General features: G+C 44.3%; 1 protein-coding gene across 6 annotated transcripts in view; it reads right to left on the bottom strand.

The window, feature by feature from the left end:
* ALDH18A1 (aldehyde dehydrogenase 18 family member A1) overlaps nucleotides 1-22,812 on the bottom strand; it is a 100,633-nt gene that overhangs the window by 36,256 nt on the left and 41,565 nt on the right. For 5 of the 6 annotated variants that reach the window (XM_034775449.1, XM_034775452.1, XM_034775450.1 and 2 more), the window contains 6 exons: nucleotides 21,943-22,092; nucleotides 21,732-21,836; nucleotides 18,354-18,512; nucleotides 17,753-17,843; nucleotides 5,998-6,122; nucleotides 1,696-1,840 (listed from right to left, as the gene is read on the bottom strand). In XM_034775449.1, the coding sequence (XP_034631340.1) occupies nucleotides 1,696-1,840; nucleotides 5,998-6,122; nucleotides 17,753-17,843; nucleotides 18,354-18,512; nucleotides 21,732-21,836; nucleotides 21,943-22,092 (775 nt within the window). The remainder of the gene's footprint in view (nucleotides 1-1,695; nucleotides 1,841-5,997; nucleotides 6,123-17,752; nucleotides 17,844-18,353; nucleotides 18,513-21,731; nucleotides 21,837-21,942; nucleotides 22,093-22,812) is intronic. The other variant, XM_034775454.1, reaches the window with a different exon arrangement.

Here is a 22,812-nt window from a genome sequence, read left to right as displayed (position 1 = left end):
CCGATCATTGTCACAAGGCTTAAGAAGACCTAAGTCCTTGTGTCCTAGGCACAAGGGCTCACCCAACCTGGTCAGGGAAGGATCCCTTCTCTTATGAGAGTGCCTCTTACTCTTGTGAGGCGGCGCAAATGAAGGGTCTTTTGCTCTGGTTGTTCCCTCCCCTGAACAGACATTGAGTGAGGAGGTGCACATCTCCATGTCTCAAGCTGATGTACAGAGCATCTTCCAATCAGGAAGGGGGGGAACTAGGCCGGGGTCTCGAAAGCCAGAGTTCTTGAACCTGACATGTTCAGCTGGGAAAGGAGCAGCAGATACTGCATTTAGCAGAAATATGAGCTTCTCTAAGGCAGCAGAGGCAGTGCAGGCAGTAGTTGCCAACCAAAGAGGAGTGGGGACAGGAGATGCAATTCTTAAAGCCTGGGCATAATCTAAGTCTTGTGCTGGGGGAATCAAAGCATTCGCTGGGGTGGGGATTCTAACCAGGGCCGGTGCAAGGAAGTTTTGCGCCCTAGGCGAAACTTTCACCTTGCGCTCCCCCCCCAGTCCTGCAGCAGCTCCCCCGCTACCCTAAGGTGCCCCCCCACGGCAGCTCCCCCCCCCCTCCCCGTGTGGCAGCTCCCCACCCCAGTTCACCAAACAGCTGATTGGCGCCGCAAGCCTGGGAGGTGGGAGAAGTGGAGCAGGCGTAGGGGAGGGGGCGTAGCAGAGGTGAGCTGGGGTGGGGAGCCCTGCGGCATCTCCCCCCCCGCCCTGAGGCACCCCCGCGGCAGCTCCCCACCCCCCTGGCCCAGGGAGCCGTGCGGCACCTCCCCACCCCAGCTCACCTCTGCTCCGCCTCCTCCCCGAGCACGCCGCTCCCGCTCTAATTCTCCTCCCAGGCTTGCGGCGCCAAATAGCTGATGGGCACTGCAAGCCTGGGAGGCGGGAGAAGTGGAGCGGCGACTGCGCGCTCGGGGAAGAACGCTGTAAAAAAATAAATAAATAAAAATAAAAAAAATGGGGGGGGGGGAGAGGCACCGCTTTTTGGCACCCCAGGCAACGGCCTAGTTCACCTTAATGGTAGCACCGGCCCTGATTTTAACTACTATCTAAATTTATAAAAACCACTAACAATAGCAACTAGCTATATAAAACTTGGAATATTTACAGGGAAAAAAAGGGTGAAGAGGATCAGTTCTAGACACTGGAGATTCCAACTCAGACCATGAAATGGTGAGAAAGAACTGGAGTGGTGTCTGTCTGCACTGCCTCTTATACTCTTGGCACAGAACATGAGAAAAGCAGAAGCGAAGACCAAAGAACACTACTTGCTAGCATTTTCTGGTCTCAGGTGCATGGAGCACATGCGTATCCAGTGGAATACACAGAGTCCAGCATTCAAAGAAGAATCAACTTTTACAAACAGAGACAAGGTGGGTGAAGTAATATCTTTTACTGGACCAACTTCTTTTGGGGAAAGAGATAGAATTTCAAACTACACAACTCTTCTTCAGGACCTGGTTCTCTAATATCTGGAGACCAACAACACTGCAAAACAACTTTAAAAAATGTCTGTTTCCAATGGCCAAAGCACATTTTCCCAGTTATCCTACAGCTATAAAGCAAGCATTAACTCATTCTGAACCCCCAGAAAGCCTACCCCACTCTAGCATCCTCCACCCAATCCCCATCTCAAAATTCCAAATACCAACTTACCTGCAGGTTTTACCTCTGAAAAAAAAGTGCCAACTTTTTTCCCCTCCACAATGTCTGTGATAACATGGCCAGAGATCTTTGGATGGGTTCCATTTGCGATCACTACAGAGGTGCCACCTTGGAGGGCCCATAGAGCTGCCTTGACCTACAAGGGAGGATAAAGCTAGTCCTGGGGAAAATCTCAATACCTAGCAAACATTCTCCTGGCTCTTGAACTCTATTCTTAGTAATCATCTCCATCCTGATTATCTTTGGTCTTTTAAATTGTAAATTTTAAGCAGGGACCATCTGCTCTTAATACATTTGGAAACGTATAGGAGCTACCACAATTTATGTAATTAATTTTGAAACAAGGTCATTTATCCCTGCTTTGTATTCTGTTGCTTGGCTAGTTTCTAACTCATGACTGTAGTTTAAGTTCCCTTAAAAGTCTACTGTGAGAAACTCTGTCAAAGACTTTTTGAAAATACAGATAATTCTATCAACTTCTCCTGCATCCACTATTTCGTTACCATGCTTAAAGTATTCTAGTAGATTGAAGAGGCATACTTTTCCTTTGCTGAAGCTACCCCTGGGATGTCTCCATCATATCATGATTTAGGTGTTTATAATTCTATTTTTTCAAATGATTGGTTGAAACTATTTTCCTGGTACAGATAAGAGGATCATTGGTATTTAATTCTCAGAATTGCTGCTAGTGCATTTTTAATGGCAAAGACAAAAATTTACTATTTTCCAGGAAGTACATTATTTTAATGAGAGATTGCACATTTGTGAACAGCTCAGCCACTTCATTCTTGAACACCTTAAGGAATCTTGGATAGCTAACATCTGGGCACCATTTCTTTGGAAACCTTATTTCATCTCAACACTCAGTGATAAAGAATGATGCAGTCTATTTAGATTGCAAGCTTCTTGGGGCAATGACTGCTATTCTGTTTGTCTAGAACAATTGTGTCCTGGTGTGACCGTGTACCCCATAAGGCTTCATGGGAATATGCTTATGAATGTATATATGACATAACTGGAATATGTTTTATGCTACATATGCCATGTAACATATCTATGTAAGGGTTATGATCTACTGAATACATTCTTCCTATTTGTATGCATGTATCATTTTTGTACTTGAAGTTAGGAATATTGGCTGTATACCTGCATGATAGCCTTAGTAAAGCATTTGGTCAGCTTCTTGAGAAAGGGGTGTGCAAATTAAGTGCCCAATCAAGAACCACTTAAGCCAACAATGAACTCGAAGATGCTAATCCTCATCGGAGCTTTCCCAGAAATGTGGCTTGGCTGGTAAGAAACTCAGTCATGCATGGACATGTTACTTGCCCATGTGACTCCAAAACTCCATCTTGGAGCTGGACTTTCCATAGGAGAGAGGAGGGGGTCTCCACCCACAAGAGAAAATCTACTTAAATCCCTGGGAGACCCCTCCATTTTGTCTTCAGCAGGCTAAAGAGAGCGCCTCTCCACTCCCAAGGATACCTGAAAGAGACTGGAACAAAGGACAGTAACTACAGGGGGTGTGAGTGATTGCTGGACCCAGACTAGAAGGAGACTAGTCTGTAAAAGGAAGCTTACTGGAACGGTGAGGTTTTATTCGTATTCAGTTTTCTTAGACATAGACTTGCGTGTTCTATTTTATTTTGCTTAGTAATTCACTTTGTTCTGTCTGTTACTACTTGGAAACACTTAAATTCTACTTTCTGTATTAATAAAATAACTTTTTACTTATTAATTAATCCAGATTATGTATTAATACCTGGGGGGGAGGCAAACAGCTGTGCATCTCTCTCTATCAGTGTTATAGAGCAGTGGGCTCCATTTGATCGTGCACCACATCAGTAAAAAATTTTTGAGCATGCATCCGCTGCCGCGCCGAAGCGCCAAAAGAAAAAAAAAAAAAAAAAAAGCGCGCTCCTCCTGCCGCGCCTCCCCCCCCCCCAAGGATCCTCTTGTGCACTCCCTTTATATAGGGTAAAATGGATTTATTTGCGGTTTAGACCCCATTGGGAATTGGGCATCTGAGTGCTAAAGACAGGAACACTTCCATAAGTTGCTTTCAGTTAAGTCTGCAGCTTTGGAGCACATGGTTCAGACCCTGAGTCTGAGTTGGAGCAGACTGGCGTGTCTGGCTCAACAAGACAGGGTGCTGGATTCCCAGGCTGGCAGGGAAAACAGGGGCAGTAGTAGTCTTGGCACATCAATTGACAGTTCCCAAGGAGGTTTCTGTGATCCAACCCGTCACACCTGGTTCTTGGTTGGGCTCTAGGCAAAACAACAGTAAATATGAACAGATTTCTGTACTCCAGTAGAGTCCAGTGGATCCAACAATTCTCTCATGGGCTTCCTGCTTCCAATATAAAGAATTTCTTGTTGTTTCTATGCCTTTGGTAATTGCTATTCAAAATGCTTTGTGGCCCTCTGATTTCTATCCCATGTTTCACCTGCTATAGTTCATGCTGTTTGTCCCACTAGGGCTAAGTTTCCATTTTTCTTGCCCTCCTCCTTCCTTTTCTGCTCAGGGGGCTCCAATGCCAAGTCTTCAGTCTTCAATTTCCTCACTTTTAATTTTAAGGCCCTTTGGATGTGCTTCCTCAATTTTTTTGTTTTAAGTTTCCTTTCTTGAAGAAATGTCACAGTGCTGGATTTTCTATGATCCCTCTCAAGCATTTAATTTAATTATACAGTGGTCAATATTACATTATGGGTCAATTATAATTACTTCTTTTACCAGCTCCTGCACGCTGCTTAGCACTAAGCCAAGAATAGCCTCTCCTCATGTACTCTAGAGAGCAATCATTTAAGGTATCAAGAAATGGCTTCTCTGAAACCTTATCTCACTGCAACATCTGACCTATTCATATATGGTATCTGAGTCATCTATTACTGCTTTATTATATTTAATTGCCTCTGATCTTCCTCATTCCCTTCCTGATTAGAATGCAGGTAGCATAACCCTACCACTATATTTGTATTATTACTTGGTATTTATATCCCTACAGATTGTGGTGTATAGTCCTCCTCATTGAAGAAACTCTGATTTTATGGAATCTTTCCGATACAGGGTTGCTTTCTCGCCTCTGCCACTTTCCTGCATAATTTCCAGGCCAGTATTACAGTGCCCCCTTGACTTGGGGGATTCCACATTTCAGATATGCCTATTATGTCAAGTTCCTCTTCCACTTTCTAGACTGTCTAGTTCGCTTATTTTTGTTTTTAAGATTCTCTCATTAATATACAGACATGTATAGTATTGTTTTGATCAAGTGTCTGCTTTTATTTAACCCATTTGACTGGCACCGTGTAGCTTTTCCAGAACATACCTCTGATCTCAGTTCATCTCATCATTTCAGGTGTAATTAAAGTACAATCCTTTACTAAGAAATTCAGACTTGCCTTTTAAAATAGAGATATCCCCAACAGGTGCCCTTGCACAAAATGAGTGCTCCTTTGCACCTGACAGCTTTCTCTGAGCTCCTAGTTTAAGTTCTATGCAAGAAGACCGCTTCATTTTGGTTGAGGTGGAATTCATTTTTATATAAGCTCTCCTTTCTCCCAAAGTTTGTATTAAAATTAAAACCCTCCTCTTTACACCATCTTCTCATTCATACATTGAGACTCTGACGTTCACCTTATCTAGCCAGCCCTTCATATGGAACTAAAACCATTTTAGATAACGGTACTGTAGAGCTATTGGACTTAAGCCTCTTTTCTAATAATCAACATTTACTGCAGATTTTAGGAAATCTCCCCAACACCTAAGTAATTGGTACTAATATAAACCACAACAATGGACTCCTTTCCAGCATTCATTCGAAGTTTGTCTAGATGTCTCATGAAATCCACCACCCTCATGCATTCATAGTAATGGATATTTGAGTGCCATGTGTGTATGGCACTCAGAAGAAAAAAGCAAGTCCCTGCCCCAAGGATCCTGCAATCCACTTATCTCCAAGGAGGGGAGGGGGGCAGAAGGCTCAGGAGTTGTCTCCCACCCCCACCAAGGGAAAGGGGTAGGGGGTGGGTATTTAATCCTTCTGAAATAGGACACAAATATGTATACAGAGGACTAAAACTCCCAATCTCCTCCTTTAGGAGCAGGCAACATGTATCAAAACAGGAAGGAGGCAGATGTAACTGGTCAAATTCAATATGTGATGCAAGAGAATAGTGTAAAATACATTTTTATTCAAATGGGCCTAAAAAAGGTAAATGGAACCTCATACCATTGCAGAACATTGATTTCTCCCTATGAAGAACAAAGCAACACAGGCGTCAAGCTTCTCCTACCTTGGCCTCCATTCCTCCCATCCCTACCCGGGATTTGGTTCCAAATGTCACAGACTGCTGATCTCCAGGGTAAAATATGTCAATGAGCTTCGCATCATCTGACCCTGGGGGACTGTCAAAGAGCCCTAAAACGGAAATTTGTTAAGTTAGCTCTATACAACCTTGGACTCTGAAATTCAGGGGAAAGGAACTCGGGAAAGGCTGGGAAACTGAACTTCCTTATACAGACTTACAGTGAAGAATGTTCGCCCAATAGAGCACTTGTGTGCTTCCCAATGAACCCATCTTATGAGGCTGTATGCTTTAAGTAACAATAGGTGCTATTCCCAAGAATGCCAATATACATGGGTCCTTGAAGTATCACAAAGTTAAACTTGAAAAAAAAGCCACTAATATTTTTGTTCCTATAGGATACCCCCAGATATTCTGTGGTACCAAGACACTTGGAAAGCAGTGATGTTAGGAGTGGTCATGCAGTCAGAGTTGACAGAAAGTTAGACCTGAGTTTCCAATGCAATATGTCTGCAAAAAAGTAGTGTGATTTGGGATTGCATACGCAAAGGCATCTCAGCATGGGCATGGAGGGGATCATTCCCCTCTCTCTTTGGTCTTAGGTAACATTTCTGGGCACCACATTTCAGTGAGATTGAACTGCCTTAAGTTTGTCAGAGAAGAATAAAATAGGATTAAATATTAAATACTGCTAATAGCGGGACACGAATCTAAATGTATAATATCTGGAATTCACTTTTTTTTTTTTTTTTTTTTTAAAACAAAGTCTACAGTTCAGGCTGTTACCCTTTAATCCCCCCCCCCCTCCTTTAAACATCCTCTACCACTATCCCACCAGAAATTCCAGATAGAAATATCAGTATTAGAAGAACATTAAGGTTACAAAGTAAACTTCGGTGTGTTTAAGGTTGTCTGTGCAAACCTAACTATTTCCTTGTGTGCACGTGCACACACACACACACACACACACACACACACACACACACACAGAGATAAGCTCTAACTACACAATCATATGCTTTTTGAAACAAGCCCTTCCTCATTCAGTGCTCAGTTTGGACAGTGTGTAGTGAATCAGGAAATGGTCTGTAGCAGCTTCCTGCCTTAATCTAGTTTGTAACTACAAATCATTTAAATTTAGCAAATTCACTGGTCAATGGAATTACACTGATGTAAGTTTACAGTAACAGCAGAATGCATCCCTCGCTCTAGAGGCTGAACAGCATGCAGTGAAAGAGACAGGAGCTAGGGTAGAATACAGTGACATGCAGCAAAAGAGGCAAAGTAAATTATTTCTAATTTTAGTTGACTGATAGCAATTGTAGCATCCCCACCTTTTCCCTTTACTTCTGTTCTCATGAGCATAGAACTAAATATTGCACCTCTGCCGTATTCACTGATCACCATTCAACATGTACATGTAACTATATTCTATAGAAAAACTATATGCGTATAGTTCCCTGCTAAGAATTTTAGCTTTTTCCTTGTAATTATGGTAAAAGGCATTAATAAACTATTTGTATATGGCATGATAAGTGCTACAGCTCTCACGAAGGAAAGAAGTCTAGAAGTGGTAATTCACTTTTCCTTTCTGCAACATGTGCCAATGAATTGTTCAATCTGGGGTGGTCTGTGGGGTGTGTGTTTATATAAAAAAACAACAACAATCAGACAAATGTTCAATGTGATGCAGAGAGAGAGATCCGTAAATGAAATTGGGGTTCTTAAGGTAGCTCCCTGGAAAGGATTGAGGATCTTTTAAAATTCCTCTTTTCCACAGCATCTAGTTTTTGAGCTCCACACAGTTGTTTCGATATCTTAGAATATGTTATTGTTTATGTTAAATTTCCAGACAACATGTAGGGCTGTACACTAGATCTGCTGCTGACATTACTTTATAGTTCCCTCAACTAGCAAATGGAAAGGCAGTGCCTTAACCACAACAGTGGACTGGAACTCAGGAGATCTGAGTTCAAATTCCCAGCTCTGCCATAGATTCCTATGTGACCATGGCAAGTAACTAAATTTTTCTGTACCTCAGTTTCCCATCTATAAAGTGAGGATAGTGATACTTCCCTACTTCAGAGGTGCCATGAGGACTAGCCTTAGTGTTTAATAGGTGTTCTGTACTGTGGTAATGACTGCCATAACAAAAATAAAATGTCCCCTGTGAAGAATGAAGGCGTTATCTGTATTACTTTATTCATATTGCTGGAACTTCCAATTGTTTATGAGTGGGTGATGGCTATAGGAAGCATAAGGGTTAACTGAGTTCTAAAAAGGCTCTGTAAGACTACAGAAAGGTAAACAATGGATCTAGTTCAGTCAATCATTTTGATGCCTTCTGCCCATTGTCCAGGGGTCAATTCCATGGATATTCTCACCTGTCCCTGAGGTTTATTTTCTTGAGGTGGCGTCTTTAAGGCAACCACATAAGCTTCTCTGTCTTGCCAGGGTTTCAATATGTTGACGTGGTAGATCTGCTCCTGCTTCTGGCAATCAGGCTGTTAAATCTTTAGTCAACCTCCCCCGATGGCTTCTCTTACCTCATATGACCCCTGCCATCTGGCCAGGTGCTTGCTTTCAGCTGTGGGTACTAGCACCATTATCTGATCTGCTGTCCAGGATTTCCAAACCCTTGCTTGGCGATTATAATAGATCTGTCAAGCCTCTTTTGCTCTTTCCAGGTGTTCCCACACATTGGGGGTGACTTGGACTATTTGGTCCCACATCTGCATCACATGATCAATGATGTGCTGGAGGAACCAACTAGGGGCTGTGCTCCTCTTGATCTGCTGCTTACAAACAGGGAAGAATTGGTAGGGAAAGTAGAAGTGGGTGGCAACCAAGGCAGCCGTGACCATGAGATGGTGGAGTTCAGGATTCTCACAAAAGGAAGAAAGGAGAGTAGCAAAATACGGACTCTGGACTTCAGAAAAGCAGACTTTGACTCCCTTAGGGAACTGATGGGCAGGATCCCCTGGGAAGCTAATATGAGGGGGGGGGGGGGGAAGAGTCCAGGATTGCTAGTTGTATTTTAAAGAAGCCTTATTGAGGGCGCAGGAAGAAACCATCCCGATGTGCAGAAAGAATAGCAAATATGGCAGGCGACTAGCTTGGCTTAACAGTGAAATCTTTGGTGAGCTTAAACACAAAAAGGAAGCTTGCAAGAAGTGGACATTTGGACAGATGACTAGGGAGGTGTATAAAAATATTGCTTGAGCATGCAGGTGTTTAATCAGGAAGGCCAAAGCAAAACTGGAGTTGCAGCTAGCAAGGGATGCGAAGGGTAACAAGAAGGGTTTCTATGAGTAGGACAGGGTCATAATTCAAAATGATCTGGACAAATTGGAGAAATGGTCTGAGTTAAACAGGATGAAGTTTAACAAAGACAAATGCAAAGTGCTCCACTTAGGAAGAAACAATCAGTTTCACACATACAGAATAGGAAGAGACTGTCTAGGAAGGAGTATGGCAGAAAGGGATCTAGGGGTTATAGTGGACCACAAGCTAAATATGAGTCAACAGTGTGATGCTGTTGCAAAAAAAAAGCAAACATGATTCTGGGATGTATTAACAGGTGTGTTGTGAGCAAGACACGAGAAGTCATTCTTCCGCTCTACTCTGCTCTGGTTAGGCCTCAGCTGGAGTATTGTGTCCAGTTCTGGGCACTGCATTTCAAGAAAGATGTGGAGAAATTGGAAAGGGTCCAGAGAAGAGCAACAAGAATGATTAAAGGTCTTGAGAACATGACCTATGAAGGAAGGCTGAAAGAATTGGGTTTGTTTAGTTTGGAAAAGAGAAGACTGAGAGGGGACATGATAGCAGTTTTCAGGTATCTAAAAGGGTGTCCTAAGGAAGAGGGAGAAAACTTGTTCACCTTAGCCTCTAAGGATAGAACAAGAAGCAATGGGCTTAAACTGCAGCAAGGGAGGTCTAGGTTGGACATTAGGAAAAAGTTCCTAACTGTCAGGGTGGTTAAACACTGGAATAAATTGCCTAGGGATGTTGTGGAATCTCCATCTCTGGAGATATTTAAGAGTAGGTTAGATAAATGTCTATCAGGGATGGTCTCGACAGTATTTGGTTCTGCCATGCGGGCAGGGGACTGGACTCGATGACCTCTCGAGGTCTCTTCCAGTCCTAGAATCTATGAATCTATAAACAAGAAGGTGGTCAGGGAAAGTGTGGGACCCTTACTGAATGGGGGAGGCAACCTAGTGACAGATGATGTGGAAAAAGCTGAAGTACTCAATGCTTTTTTTGCCTCGGGCTTCACAGACAAGGTCAGCTCCCTGACTGCTGCACTGGGCAACACAGTATGGGGAGGAGGTGAGCAGCCCTCAGTGGTGAAAGAACAGGTTAAGGACTATTTAGAAAAGCTAAAGGAATGGACAAGTCCATGGGTCCAGAGCTAATGCATCCAAGGGTGCTGAGGAAGTTGGCTGATGTGACTGCAGAACCATTGATTATTATCTTTGAAAATTCGTGGCGATCGGGGGAGGCCCCGGACAATTGGAAAAAGGCAAATATAGTGCCCATCTTTAAAAAAGGGAAGAAAGAGACCCTGGGAACTACAGACCAGTAAGCCTCACTTCAGTCCCCGGCAAAATCATGGAGCAGGTCCTCAAGGAGCCCATTTTGAAGCACTTGGAGGAGAGGAAGGTGACCAGGAACATTCAACATGGATTCACCAAGGGCAAGTTATGCCTGACCAACCTGATTGCCTTCTATAATGAGATAACTTGCTCTGTGGATATGGGGAAAGTGGTGGCTGTGATATATCTTGACTTTAGCAAAGCTTTTGATATGGTCTCCCAAAGTATTCTTGACAGCAAGTCAAAGAAATATGGATTGGATGAATGGACTATAAGGTGGATAGAAAGCTGGCTAGATTGCCGGGCTCAACGGGTAGTGATCAACAGCTCGATGTCTAGTTGGCAGCTGGTATTAAGCGGAGTGCTCCAGGGGTTGGTCCTGGGGCTGGTTTTGTTCAACATCTTTATTAATATTCTGGATGATGGGATGAATTGCATCCTCAGCAAGTTCGCAGATGACACTAAGCTGGGGGGAGAGGTAGATATGCTGGAGGGTAGGGATAGGGTCCAGAGTGACCTAGACAAATTGGAGGATTGGGCCAAAAGAAATCTAATGGGGTTCAACAAGATCAAGTGCAGAGTCCTGCACTTAGAAAGGAAGAATCCCATGTACTGCTACAGGCTGGGGACCGACTGGCTAAGCAGCAGTTCTGCAGAAAAGGACCTGGGCATTACAATGGACGAGAAGCTGGATATGAGTCAGCGGTGTGTCCTTGTTGCCAGGAAGGCTAATGGCATACTGGGCTGTATTAGCAGAAGCGTTGCCAGCAGATCGAGGGAAGTGGTTATTCCCCTCTATTCAGCACTGGTGAGGCCACAACTGGAGTATTGCGTCCAGTTTTGGTCCCCGCACTACAGAAGGGATGTGGACAAATTGGAGAGAGTCCAGCAGAGGGCAACGAAAATGATTAGGGGGCTAGGGCATGAGGAGAGGCTGAGGGAACTGGGGTTATTTAGTCTGCAGAAGAGTGAGGGGGGATTTGATAGCAGCCTTCAACTACCTGAAGGGGGGTTCCAAAGAGGATGGAGCTCGGCTGTTCTCAGTGATGACAGATGAGAGAACAAGAACAATGGTCTCAAGTTGCAGTGAGGGAGGTCTAGGTTGGATATTAGGAAACACTATTTCACTAGGAGGGTGGTGAAGCACTGGAATGGGTTACCTAGGGAGGTGGTAGAATCTCCATCTTTAGAGGTTTTTAAGGCCTGGCTTGACACAGCCCTGACTGGGATGATTTAGTTGGTGTTGGTCCTGCTTTGAGCAGGAGACTGGACTAGATTACCTCCTGAGGTCTTTTCCAATCCTAATATTCTATGATTCTATTATTTCTCACCTGGTTAGGCTGTTCTTCCCAATCCTCCTTGGCAATGTCCAGTATGCCATGGGGATGATGACCATATAGCAGCTCGAAGGGGGAACGCGGTGGAAATCTGGGAAACTTCCCTTATTGCAAAAATCAGGTAAGGTTGTAAGGTATCCCAATTTTTCCCATCCCAGCTCACCACTTTCCATATCATGTTCTTCAGTGTCCTATTAAAGCATTCAATGAGACCATCAGTCTGGACGGTAGACTGAGCTTCATAGGACCCATATCTGGAGCATCGCACACAGGCCCTTCACCAATTTTGATGCAAAGGGGTTCCTTGATCTGTCAAGATCTCTTTGGGTATCTGTACCCTAGAGAAAATTTGAATCAATTCCTTTGCTATCGTCTTGGACACTGTTGTTCTTAGCGAGGGCGGCTTCTGGGTATCAGGTGGAATAATCCAGAACAAGCAGCACACTCTGATGATCCCTGGCTGACTTCTCCAATGGGCCTATCAGATCCATGGCTATCCTCTCAAACAGGACTTCAATAATTGGTACTAAAGGGGCCCTTAAGTGCAGTTGTGGGCCATGTAATTGGCATCCCGGGCAGGAGGCGCAATATCGAACCTCCATATAAACTCTTGGCCAGAAGAACCTCTGTAAAATTTGATCAAGGGTCTTATCTGCCCCTAGATGTCCTCTGAACAAATTACTATGGGCTAGGTTCAACACTGCCCTCTGGTGCCTTCGAGGTACCAGGGGCTGCTCCACTTCTTGCTCTTGTATTCAGACCACTCTAGGCCCTGGGACCTTTGGCTTTCCCCTTCACCAGGATTCCATTCACCTCAACTAGCTCTTTTCCAATATTGTGGTGCAGTGGCTCATTGGCTTGGTCCTGCCCAAAATTCTTAAATGAGGACCCAATATATTCAAATTCAAGGGGACCTATTTCTGTTTTACCCACAGGATTGGTCGCCGTGGAATTGGGTCCAGCTTCTGGTTTGTCAACTATTTGAGTCGCCCTCCTGCCTGCTGGATGGCCTTTTGGTTCTAGGCCAAGATCCTGGTCCCCAATCTTTTGTCCATCCTTCTTTACTGCCTAGCTTTCCAGGGCTTCTCCGTGCAGAGAATAAGTCCTGGGCTAATTTAGAGAAAACTAGGAGAAGGCTAGCAACTGAGGCCACAGTATCAATCCTGGGGTCACTACCTTCCCGACTCATCCACTGTGAGTAAGTTTCCAGACCCTGGGAAGTCTCATCCTATGAGGACCACATATGGGAACTTAGAGACCACCCCCACCATTCATCCTTGTGGTGTTCCCCCGAACATCAATTTGTACAGGGATGGTCAGATAGTAACTGACAGCCCCACGTACACAGGTTATTCCTGTGCATTTGGCTATAGACAGCTGGTTCTGCCCCACTACGTTTCACCCGAGACCAGCATGATGGCACTTCTGGAGTTTACTAATGCAATGGTCTCTATGCCATTCATCCTAACTGGCTGTGTGTATCTATCTGGGGTCATCGTGATTCCCATGAGATTGATCAGGCCACAATCTTCACAATCACCCAGACTGGATTGAATAGGCTCCTCAATGTTAGGACATTGGGCTGCTATATGCCCTAGTCTCCCACAAGCATAACATCTATACACAGCTCAGGGTATCCCCCTATTCTTTAGGCTATTGGGTCTTACCCCCCGACCCTCTCTCCCCAGTTCCCCAAGTCCCTTCGCAGCCTCAGGCCGCTCTTCAGCATCCCTGATCCCCAACCTAGTTCTGCCTGACCCTTCAGGAGTCTGGGTCTTCAGGATGGGGACTGGCTTCTTTATGCACTTCATCTCTTCCCCGTTAGTCTAAGGAAGTTTCTTACCATTAAATGCCTCTCTACAAGTGCGACCAACTCTTCATAACAGAAGGGGTCATTTTGGTTAACCCATCCTCTTAGGTCTGATGGTAGTCCTCTCATGAATCCATCCAACACTAAGACTTCTAGAATCTTCTCCTTGCTGTGGATCTCGGGGCACAGCCATTTCCGAATTAGATGAATCAGTTTGAACAGTTGTAATCTTGGTGCTTTGTTGTCCTGGTACCTCCACTCATGGAACCTCTGGGCCCTTCAGTTGGGTGTAATCTGTGGCAGCTTCTGCTGCCATGTCCTAGTAGGCCTTCTGGGCTTCCCTACACAGGAAAGGGGCAAGGATGACAGCCCACTGGTCTTGTGGCCAGGCTTTCTGAAGGGCCATTTTTTCCAAGGTGAGAAGATATGCCGCCACATCATCTTCCATAGCCATGTTTGGTAGGTAACTTCTGGCCCTTAGGGACTGCGTCCCATCCCGGCCATGTGTCAGAGCAGTCAGGGCCTTTAGCAGGTTCACAACCTCCTGCAGGGTGGTTTGATCCTGGATTGCCTGGTTCATCACCAGTTGATTTATTTTCTGCTGTAGCCATACCGACTCCTGTTGCGTGGCCATCTGGACCCTGGTAGCCTCTTGTTGCGCTCCCATGGCCTACAGCAGCGCCCTCATTATGTGGTACATTTTTGGGGTGATTTACCTTGCCCCGGGATGGTCCACTGTGCAACTATTGCACTCCAGACACCACGTGTGGCAAGGCACCTCCTCTGTCTCACTGGACTTTTCACTTTCCCCTCTGGCGATGGCGGGGCCTGGACTAAAATCAGCCCCACCCTAGACAGTATTTGTCTTCCCACTCTGCGTTCTTATCAGTACTGTGACACTGACACCCCAATATTCACCACTGTCATGTAATTAGGATATGTATTGTACAAAGTATGTCTTTTAGGTATCATTCTAAAAGTCTTGATCTGTTAGACATTAATATCTTGTAGGATTGTATGTGTTAACGTTGTTTGTGAAGTTATGAAGTTTGCTATGTATGTGTTACTGAAACATGTTGTGAGGTTGAAAGCAGCCACAAACAGCCTTTCAGGTACAACAGTAAAAAGGCTAAACAATGCTAATGGCTTATTAAGGAAAAAGCAACAGAGGGTCCTGGGGCACCTTGAGATCTGTGACCTCTGTTGCTTTTTACAGATTCAGACTAACACGGCTACCCCTCTGATTATTAAGGAAATGCACACAAGCACAAGGATTACCCCAGGGACTGTGTACAATAGAAACCTCAGAGAGATAGCACTACACTATGGGAACTGTTTGACCCAGATCACAGTGGAAGAGCTTTCCAGCAAGTGGGAAGAGGATATAGAAGGGGGACAATGACATCATGGGGGGGAGGGAAGGAGAGAACCTCTCTCTCCCTGCAACAACACACCTGGAAACACCTGAGGGACAAGGACTGAACTGTGGGAAGTGATGGTCCCAGGCTAGAAGGATCTTTAGCCTGTGTATGAAAATCTGGGAAAGCCAAGGCAACTTGTGATTTAAGAGTCTGCCACCCTGTTTATCACTCAGTGAGAATTTGCTAATTTATATCCAACCTATCTACTGTGTTAAAATCAGTTTGCAGTTTTTGTTTATTTACTAAGGTAATCTGCTTTAATCTGTTGGCTATCCCTTATAATCATTTAAAATCTACCTCTTGTACTTAATACATTTGTTTTTGTTTTAAACCCAGTTTGTGTAATTCATAACAGTGATGGGGGGAGGGGACTGCAAAAAGCTGTGCATATCTTGGGGGGGGAGGGATTGCTCATGGTTTGAGCATTGGCCTGCTAAACCCAGGGTTGTGAGTTCAATCCTTGTGGGGGCCACTTGGGGATCTGGGGCAAAATCAGTACTTGGTCCTGCTAGTGAAGGCAGGGGGCTGGACTCAATGACCTTTCAAGGTCCCCTCCAGTTCTAGGAGATGGGATATCTCCATTAAAAAAATCTCTCTCCACAGTGAGAGAGAAGGCGAATTTCAATTAGCTTACACACTGTACAGTTCTCGGTGAAGCACAAGACAAGACAATTTTGGGTTTACTCTCCAGAGTGCTACGCAATTCCTTACCTGAACGCCTTCCCATGCAGCACTGATTTCCATTTCTGTCTTTCTGCAGCTGGGTGTGTCCCTACCTCTGTTTGTGCTATAGGAGGCTTGAGGGCCTGGCTTAGCAGGAGAGGGTGAGGGAGCCCAGGCTGGTGGAACAGGCGGGCTCAGTGGTACCCAAGTACATAAGGTGGCACCCTGAAAAGGGGGCAACCCGTCACAAGTACTTTCAAGGTAGACCTCAGGACAGGCCCAAAGAGGGTTCCTCCAGTAAACAAAAAAGAAACCAATTTACAAACACAAAATAAAAGGGTATACCTTTCCCCACCCCCTTTGCTTGGGTGTTCTTGTCCTGCTGTTGTCCCCAGGGTGTCAGTCTTTCCCCTAAACAGGCACTCAGCTTTGAGGGTTTCCCCCTGGAAAGAGGAGAGCAGCCTCTCACCCTGGAGAAGCCAGTCTTCCTGCTGCCAATAGCCCTGCAATGGCTTGTCTCTCCTCCCCCTTTCTAACCAGAGCAAAGGCTTTTAAAGATCTCAGGCAGCACTTAATTGGACTCAGGTGTTCCTAACTGACCTAAGGTAACCCCTTCTCAGCTTATAGGAAAAAGGGCCTTTATCATTCTAGGGCTAACATACCTGCCTTCCACCACTCTCTGGCAGCTCCCAGCCTGACTTTATCACACCCCCACATTCTGATTGGATCATGTGAAGAGTGGTTAATGGCCAAAGTGTCAGGCAGCTGGTTCAGCATGAATTAGGAAGCTGTTGTGGCTCCAGCTTCTGCAATGCTAGGATCACAGAGTATACACTGCAACTTGTCGCTGTCGTAAAAAACTTAAACAGAAGAGAAGAGAATCCACCTTGCATGAGGTGCAAGAGTCCAAGGATCACGTTAAAATATGAACTATATAAGAAGCATACAGCAAGCCCTGCTGCATCAGCGTTCCCATTAGATCTTCAGCTGCTTCTGAACACTTAGACAGCAAGGAGGGGCCAAAAGTGCACTCTCTCATCTAAACTTGGCAGTTACAGCCACGTAGAAGTAACTTAGATCCCATTTAAAATAATGGACTATTCAGAGAAATCGCTAAACCTCTACAGGATAATGGATGAATGACAGGCAGCAGCGGGGGCTTACCAAAAATGTCTTAGCACATTTGATTGCTTTGTTTCAGCGAGTTACAAAATTAGAATGTAGGTTGGCACCACTGTCCATGTGATCTGAAGGGGAAAACAACCTTTTGCCAAAAATTGTTATTTATCCAGTGCCCAAATTTTATTTTGCTGCTCCTGTTGCAGAGAGAGGTTTTTGTCCTAGCTCTGAAGAGTTTACACTCTAAAGGAGACCATATACAGACCAAAAAAGGATGGAAAAATATATGACATACAAGTACAGTAAATGAATTGGTCTTAGACATGTTTCTTGCTGGTTTTATGGGGGTACGTAGCAGTGTGTGGCAGGGCCCCCTTGGCTTCTGCTTGGCTCCCAAAAGTCACTCAGACCCTGGGTTTTGTAACCACTGGTGCACTTTATTTCTCAGGCTTGTTCCCACCACTGTTTCACCATGGACAAGTAACCCTTCACCGTCTGCAGGCAGGAGGGAGGGACGGGAGAGCTACCTCCCTGCTTCCATTCCCTGCCTTTTCCTTTTTCTCCTGCTTTCCAGTGGCTTCCATCCCCTGAGGCTTTTATGCAGCCCCAGAATAATTAAGTAGCAGCTGTCTCTGCCTCCCCAGTTAGGGCCAGGCTACCTCCAGCCTGCTCTAATTTGTTCCGCTAATGAGGAGCAGGCATGATAAAGGGCTCAATCTGCAACCCATTGCCCAGCACTGTGTCGTAGGGTAGGAATTATTGATTTAACCACAGGCAAAGGTGTAAGTCACATACCTTCTACATCTGAGAGAACAATCAGGAGATCAGTCTTCATTTCTACAGCCAATCGTGCTGCCAGACTATCATTATCCTTAACGCTAATAACCTGAAATACATACAGAGGTCAGCAACACCAGCAGGAGAGAGAAACTCACAAACACTGACTGTGTCCTACAGTGAACAACAAATATCAGTACTACCATGGCCCTCTGCACTGCTTTGTCCATATTTTACTTTGTGCTCTATGGGGTGGAATCTTTGTATGGAGTTGAGCACAATGTTAGCATTCAGTAAACAAGTAGTAATATCCTATCCAAATCACTCTGTGCTCTGCAAAAAGCAAGCCATGCTAGTGTCTACTCCCCATCCAAATCAATGCACCTTGTCAAAAGCAAGCCGTGTTAGTACTCATTCCTTAATTCCTCTGTCCACACCATTCTGCTTAACTGTATGGACTTTCAGCTCCCAGCATCACTGTGCTTTTTCTGTTCTTACATTTTCCATTTCCCCTATTGGTCACTCCAGGATATCCAGATTATTACAGTGTTAGTGAGTCATGCATTCATGCTCTAGCAGGTCCAATAGCAGGATCCACCCACTGCAAAACTTTACCCACATTTACCCCCTGAAGATCACTGTTTGGTTCTGGAGGCGGAACAACAGCATCATTGGTGTTAATAATAGGGACAATGTTCATCCGCAGCAGCTCATGCAATGTCCCATTTAAATTCCGACGCTTCTGTTCATCATGGAAATCCAAATTGGTGACTAAAATCTGAAAAGGAGAAAGACTCTGAACAAGAATTTGATCTGCAGCCACCAAGTGTGTAAGTAAAGAGACATCCACAACAGATCAGTCAAGGCTCTCTAGACCACCAGGGCAGCAAGAGGGGTTAGTTAAAGGGTGCAGAGGATAGTTGAGAAATTTAATTCTTTGGACCACTCTTTATTGTAGAATATGAGACATACATAGCTATCTCCCAATAGTCCTTTTCACAAGAAATCAGAATATGGGCTGGTTAAGTCTCTATGAAACAATCTGAGAAACTCACATGCAGGATCTGGTTATGACTTTTAAAGCCCCAAGACCATTTGTGATCAGATTTGAGACAACCTCTTTCTCCCCATACAATATCTCCACAAATGCAACAAACAGAGAGGCTTTGTCCACGAAAGCTTATGCTCTAATAAAGAGAGAGGCTTAATTTAGAGCTTCCTTCCTCTGAACAGGAAGGTAAAGCTGACAGATTATTTATTCTCTGATGTCCCTTCAGCTCTGAAATTCACTTCCCCCTTGGTCTGCCAGAACCTAGCTCCATTGACCTTCTGGACATGCTGCAAACACCATAATTTCTTTCAGACATTTGGGGAGGCAGCCGAGTAAAGAAGGGGATGACTTGTGGAGGCGATTTTTCCCCATCTCTATTTTGATCTTGGATGTTTTTGAGAACAGATTACAACTGAATCCACTGTGAGACATTGGAGCAGTTTTCTTAATTTTAATTTAGGAGCCCAATGATTTTAATAGGAGCTTAATTTAATCCTTATAAATATACAATGGGACAGTGTGTTCATATTCAAACCAGATTAGAATCCAGCTCACTCTCCTATAGCTTTGTTAATGCTACAGTGCAAAGATAAGTACATTTTAGGCAGTGAATTCAGTAGATATTGTATGATGGAACACATACAGGGAGCAGGTCTATTGAGAGAGAAGGTGACATTAGGTTCTCAGGTACCATGGTGATAGTTGTGGTATAAGGCCCAAGACAGATGTTTATATAGGCAGAGTATGATTGCACTTCATAGCAAGATCTTCTCCAAATACCTGAGTACAACAATAATGCTATAACATGAGTTTTAAAAAAAGAGGCTCATGGCTAAGTGTATACAGCATGGAACAGAAGAGATTTTAATGAACAGAGTCCACATTTGAGGACTCACTTTTTACATTTCTCTCTCTCTCTCTCTCTCTCTCGTGAGCTTTATATTTAGCTTGATATTTCTAATTTTGTTTGCAGTAGGGCAGTCAAAAGATTAAAAAAATTAATTGTGATTAATTGGGACATTAAAAAAATAGTTGCAATTAATTGCAGTTTTAATCACACTGTTAAATAATAATAGAATACCATTTATTTAAATATTTTTGGATAGTTTCTATATTTTCAAATATATTGATTTCAATTACAACAGAATGCAAAGTGTACAGTGTTCAAATATTTGTTATAAAAAATAAGTGCACTGTAAAAAAAATAATATTTTTCAATTAATCTCATACGAGTACTGTAGTACAATCTCTTTATCGTGAAAGTGCAACTTACAAATGTAGATTTTTTTTTAAATACCTGCCCTGCACACAAAAATAAAACAATGTCAAACTTTAGTGCCTACAAGTCCACTCAGTCCTACTTCTTGTTCAGCCAATCAGAAGTAAGGGTGACATGGTATATGGTGTATTGCCACCCTTACTTCTGCTGCAGCTTGTGGTGCCTGGCACTTGGCATACGGCTCAAGATGGCCTCTGTGCTATCGCATAGAGGCTGCATCTTGCCAGAGCCCTTGGCGATCCCACAGTCCTCTGGTGGATCCTGGCTCACCACGGGCGTCATTTCATAATTTGGTTTGATGTGAGCGTGGGAGGGATGGGGGGGGGGGGGGGGAGGAAGAGAGATCACGAGAGAGAGAGAGAGAGAGAGCGCGCGCGCAAGCGTGTGTGTTGGAGGACAACAAATGTGTGTGTGTGTGTGTGGTGTGGGCGCTGGGGAAGCACTGTGTCTTTAAGCAGAGCATTCAGGAGCCTGAATGCTTTTTCAGCCAACAGCAGCTGCCGTCGGCAACAATGGCTCCTGAGACAGCACCAGCTGACAGGCTCCCCCTGTTCCCTGACTCCAGCTCAGCAGCGACTGGGTACACAGGTGTGGGGCGGGAGACACCCCAACATCAACCTCTCTCACCCCCACTCTGTGCAGCAGACAAGAGGCAGGTTCCCAGTCTGGAACAGCTTGGCCAGGGCAGCTCCATGGGTGCAGGGGCGGAGGAAGTGGGAGAAGCAGTTATCGTGGGGGATGGGGGCATGAGACCAGCTCCGAAGCATTTCAGTAATCCGAGCATCTGGTCTGGATATTACAGAGTCTCCTGTCTCCAGCTGCCTCCTGCTCACTGCCACAGCCTGTGCCTCCCTCCTGCCCGGCTGCTGCCGAGTCCCATCTCCAGAGATGTGCAATTAACGCTCGTTTAAAAAAAGTGTTATTTTGTTGAGTTAATTGCATGCGTTAACTGTGATTAACTGACAGCCCTAATAATAATTCTATATTTGTAAGTTGCACTTTCACCATAAAGAGATTGCACTACAGTACTTGTATGAGGTGAATTGAAAAATACTATTTCTTTTGTTTATCTTTTTACGGTGCAAATATTTATAATAAAAAGTAATATAAAGTGAGCACTATACACTTTCTATTGTGTTGTAATTGAAACCAATATATTTGAAAATGTAGAAAAATATCAAAAATATTTATAATAAATGTAAATTGGTATTCTATTATTAACAGTGCGATTAAAACGGCAATGAATTGTGACTTTTTTTTAAATCTAGTTAATCTGTTTTGCACTAATTGCTTGAGCTAACTGCGATTAATTGACAACCCTAGTTTTCAGTTCTCAGACCTTCACTCCTGATCATCAGCCCCATCTCTATGGCCTATCCTAGAGCCACCAACCAGATGGTCTGGGATACACAATTGTTTAAAAGTGTCCAAAGCCAGCAAAAAATGTGTTTTTTCTTTAACTAGAACATAAAATTTATTTAAGTGATATTCACCAAAACAATTTCCTTTGTGGGATATCATTCACACCAAGTTCTAAATCCCTCAGAAATGGAAATCTAGGAAGACAGTGAATAGAACAGAACAGGTCCTTCTAGAATTAATAAGGCTGGTTCCAAAAGATGGACTGAAACATCAATCCACAGGCAAGGGCAAGCGCAGTTCCTTACCTGAGCTGCACAAATGCTGTACTGTGTAAACATGGCCTCATAGAGAGCCATCAGTCCACTCTGCCCAGCTGCTGCACAGGCTCGTGCCTCCAAGACTGGAATAGCCTTAAAAGATTAGAGAACATAGCTGTCAGCCAATTGGCAGGAAGGGATAAAAGCCAACTCAGCCCAACATTTAATAGAAGAGCAGATGACTATCTTAGCCACTCACCATGTCCTTTAGCTGGTTCTGTCCTGAATGGAGGGCCTGCCTCACACTTTGAGAAAGCAGGATCTCATGGCGCAATCGCTGTTTTCCAAAGGCCACAGCACCACTGGTGACTATCATCATTTCCCGACCCTGATTCTGCAGCATTGACACCTACAGATGTGGAGAATCAAAGATCAGGACCTAGAGCAGGAAAGTTACTAGCTTACTGATTCCACTCTCCCTCTTTGTACAATTTAAGAGCATTTTGTGCCTCATCAATTCCTGGAGACTGAAGTCTTCTGCTTATCCAAAGAACATATAGGGTAAGCAAGTAACAATGCAAGATGCCTTCCTTCTAGGAGAGAGCTTGTATGGCCCTTGCTATACTTGACCCCATCACGGTAGCAATTTTTCTAATGTAAGCACCTGGACTAATCAAGCCACAGGACAGGCATCAGATGGTAGCCAGTTTATCCACCAGAGCTGGTGTGATTTTAAGCAGAGACTAGAGGCGAGCAGCCCATATCCTATTACCAGACTTATCATTGGCCACCCATGCCCGCAGCTCATATTTAAATAGCAATGCTACATCTGAGATGTAGAGAATCTGTCTTTTCTTATACCATGCAAACACATCATGCTTTGCCCCTTCTACCTCCCAGCACCTGGCTCCCTAGTTCCTTTCACAAATCAAGTACCATATACTTCCTTAATGCAACAAGGTTTTGTACACACCCATCAAGTATACACTAGATCTGTCCCTCTACAGCTAGGTTTCTGTTTCATTTCGGCAACACAAGCAAATTACAGTATGGTTTCAGAGTAGCAGCCGTGTTAGTCTGTATCCGCAAAAAGAAGAACAGGAGTACTTGTGGCACCTTAGAGACTAAC

The sequence above is a fragment of the Trachemys scripta genome, chromosome 7 (assembly GCF_013100865.1).
Source record: "Trachemys scripta elegans isolate TJP31775 chromosome 7, CAS_Tse_1.0, whole genome shotgun sequence".
Lineage (NCBI taxonomy): Eukaryota > Metazoa > Chordata > Testudines > Emydidae > Trachemys > Trachemys scripta.
Note: the sequence above shows the minus strand (reverse complement) of the source record. Positions and strands in the feature narration are given on the sequence as shown.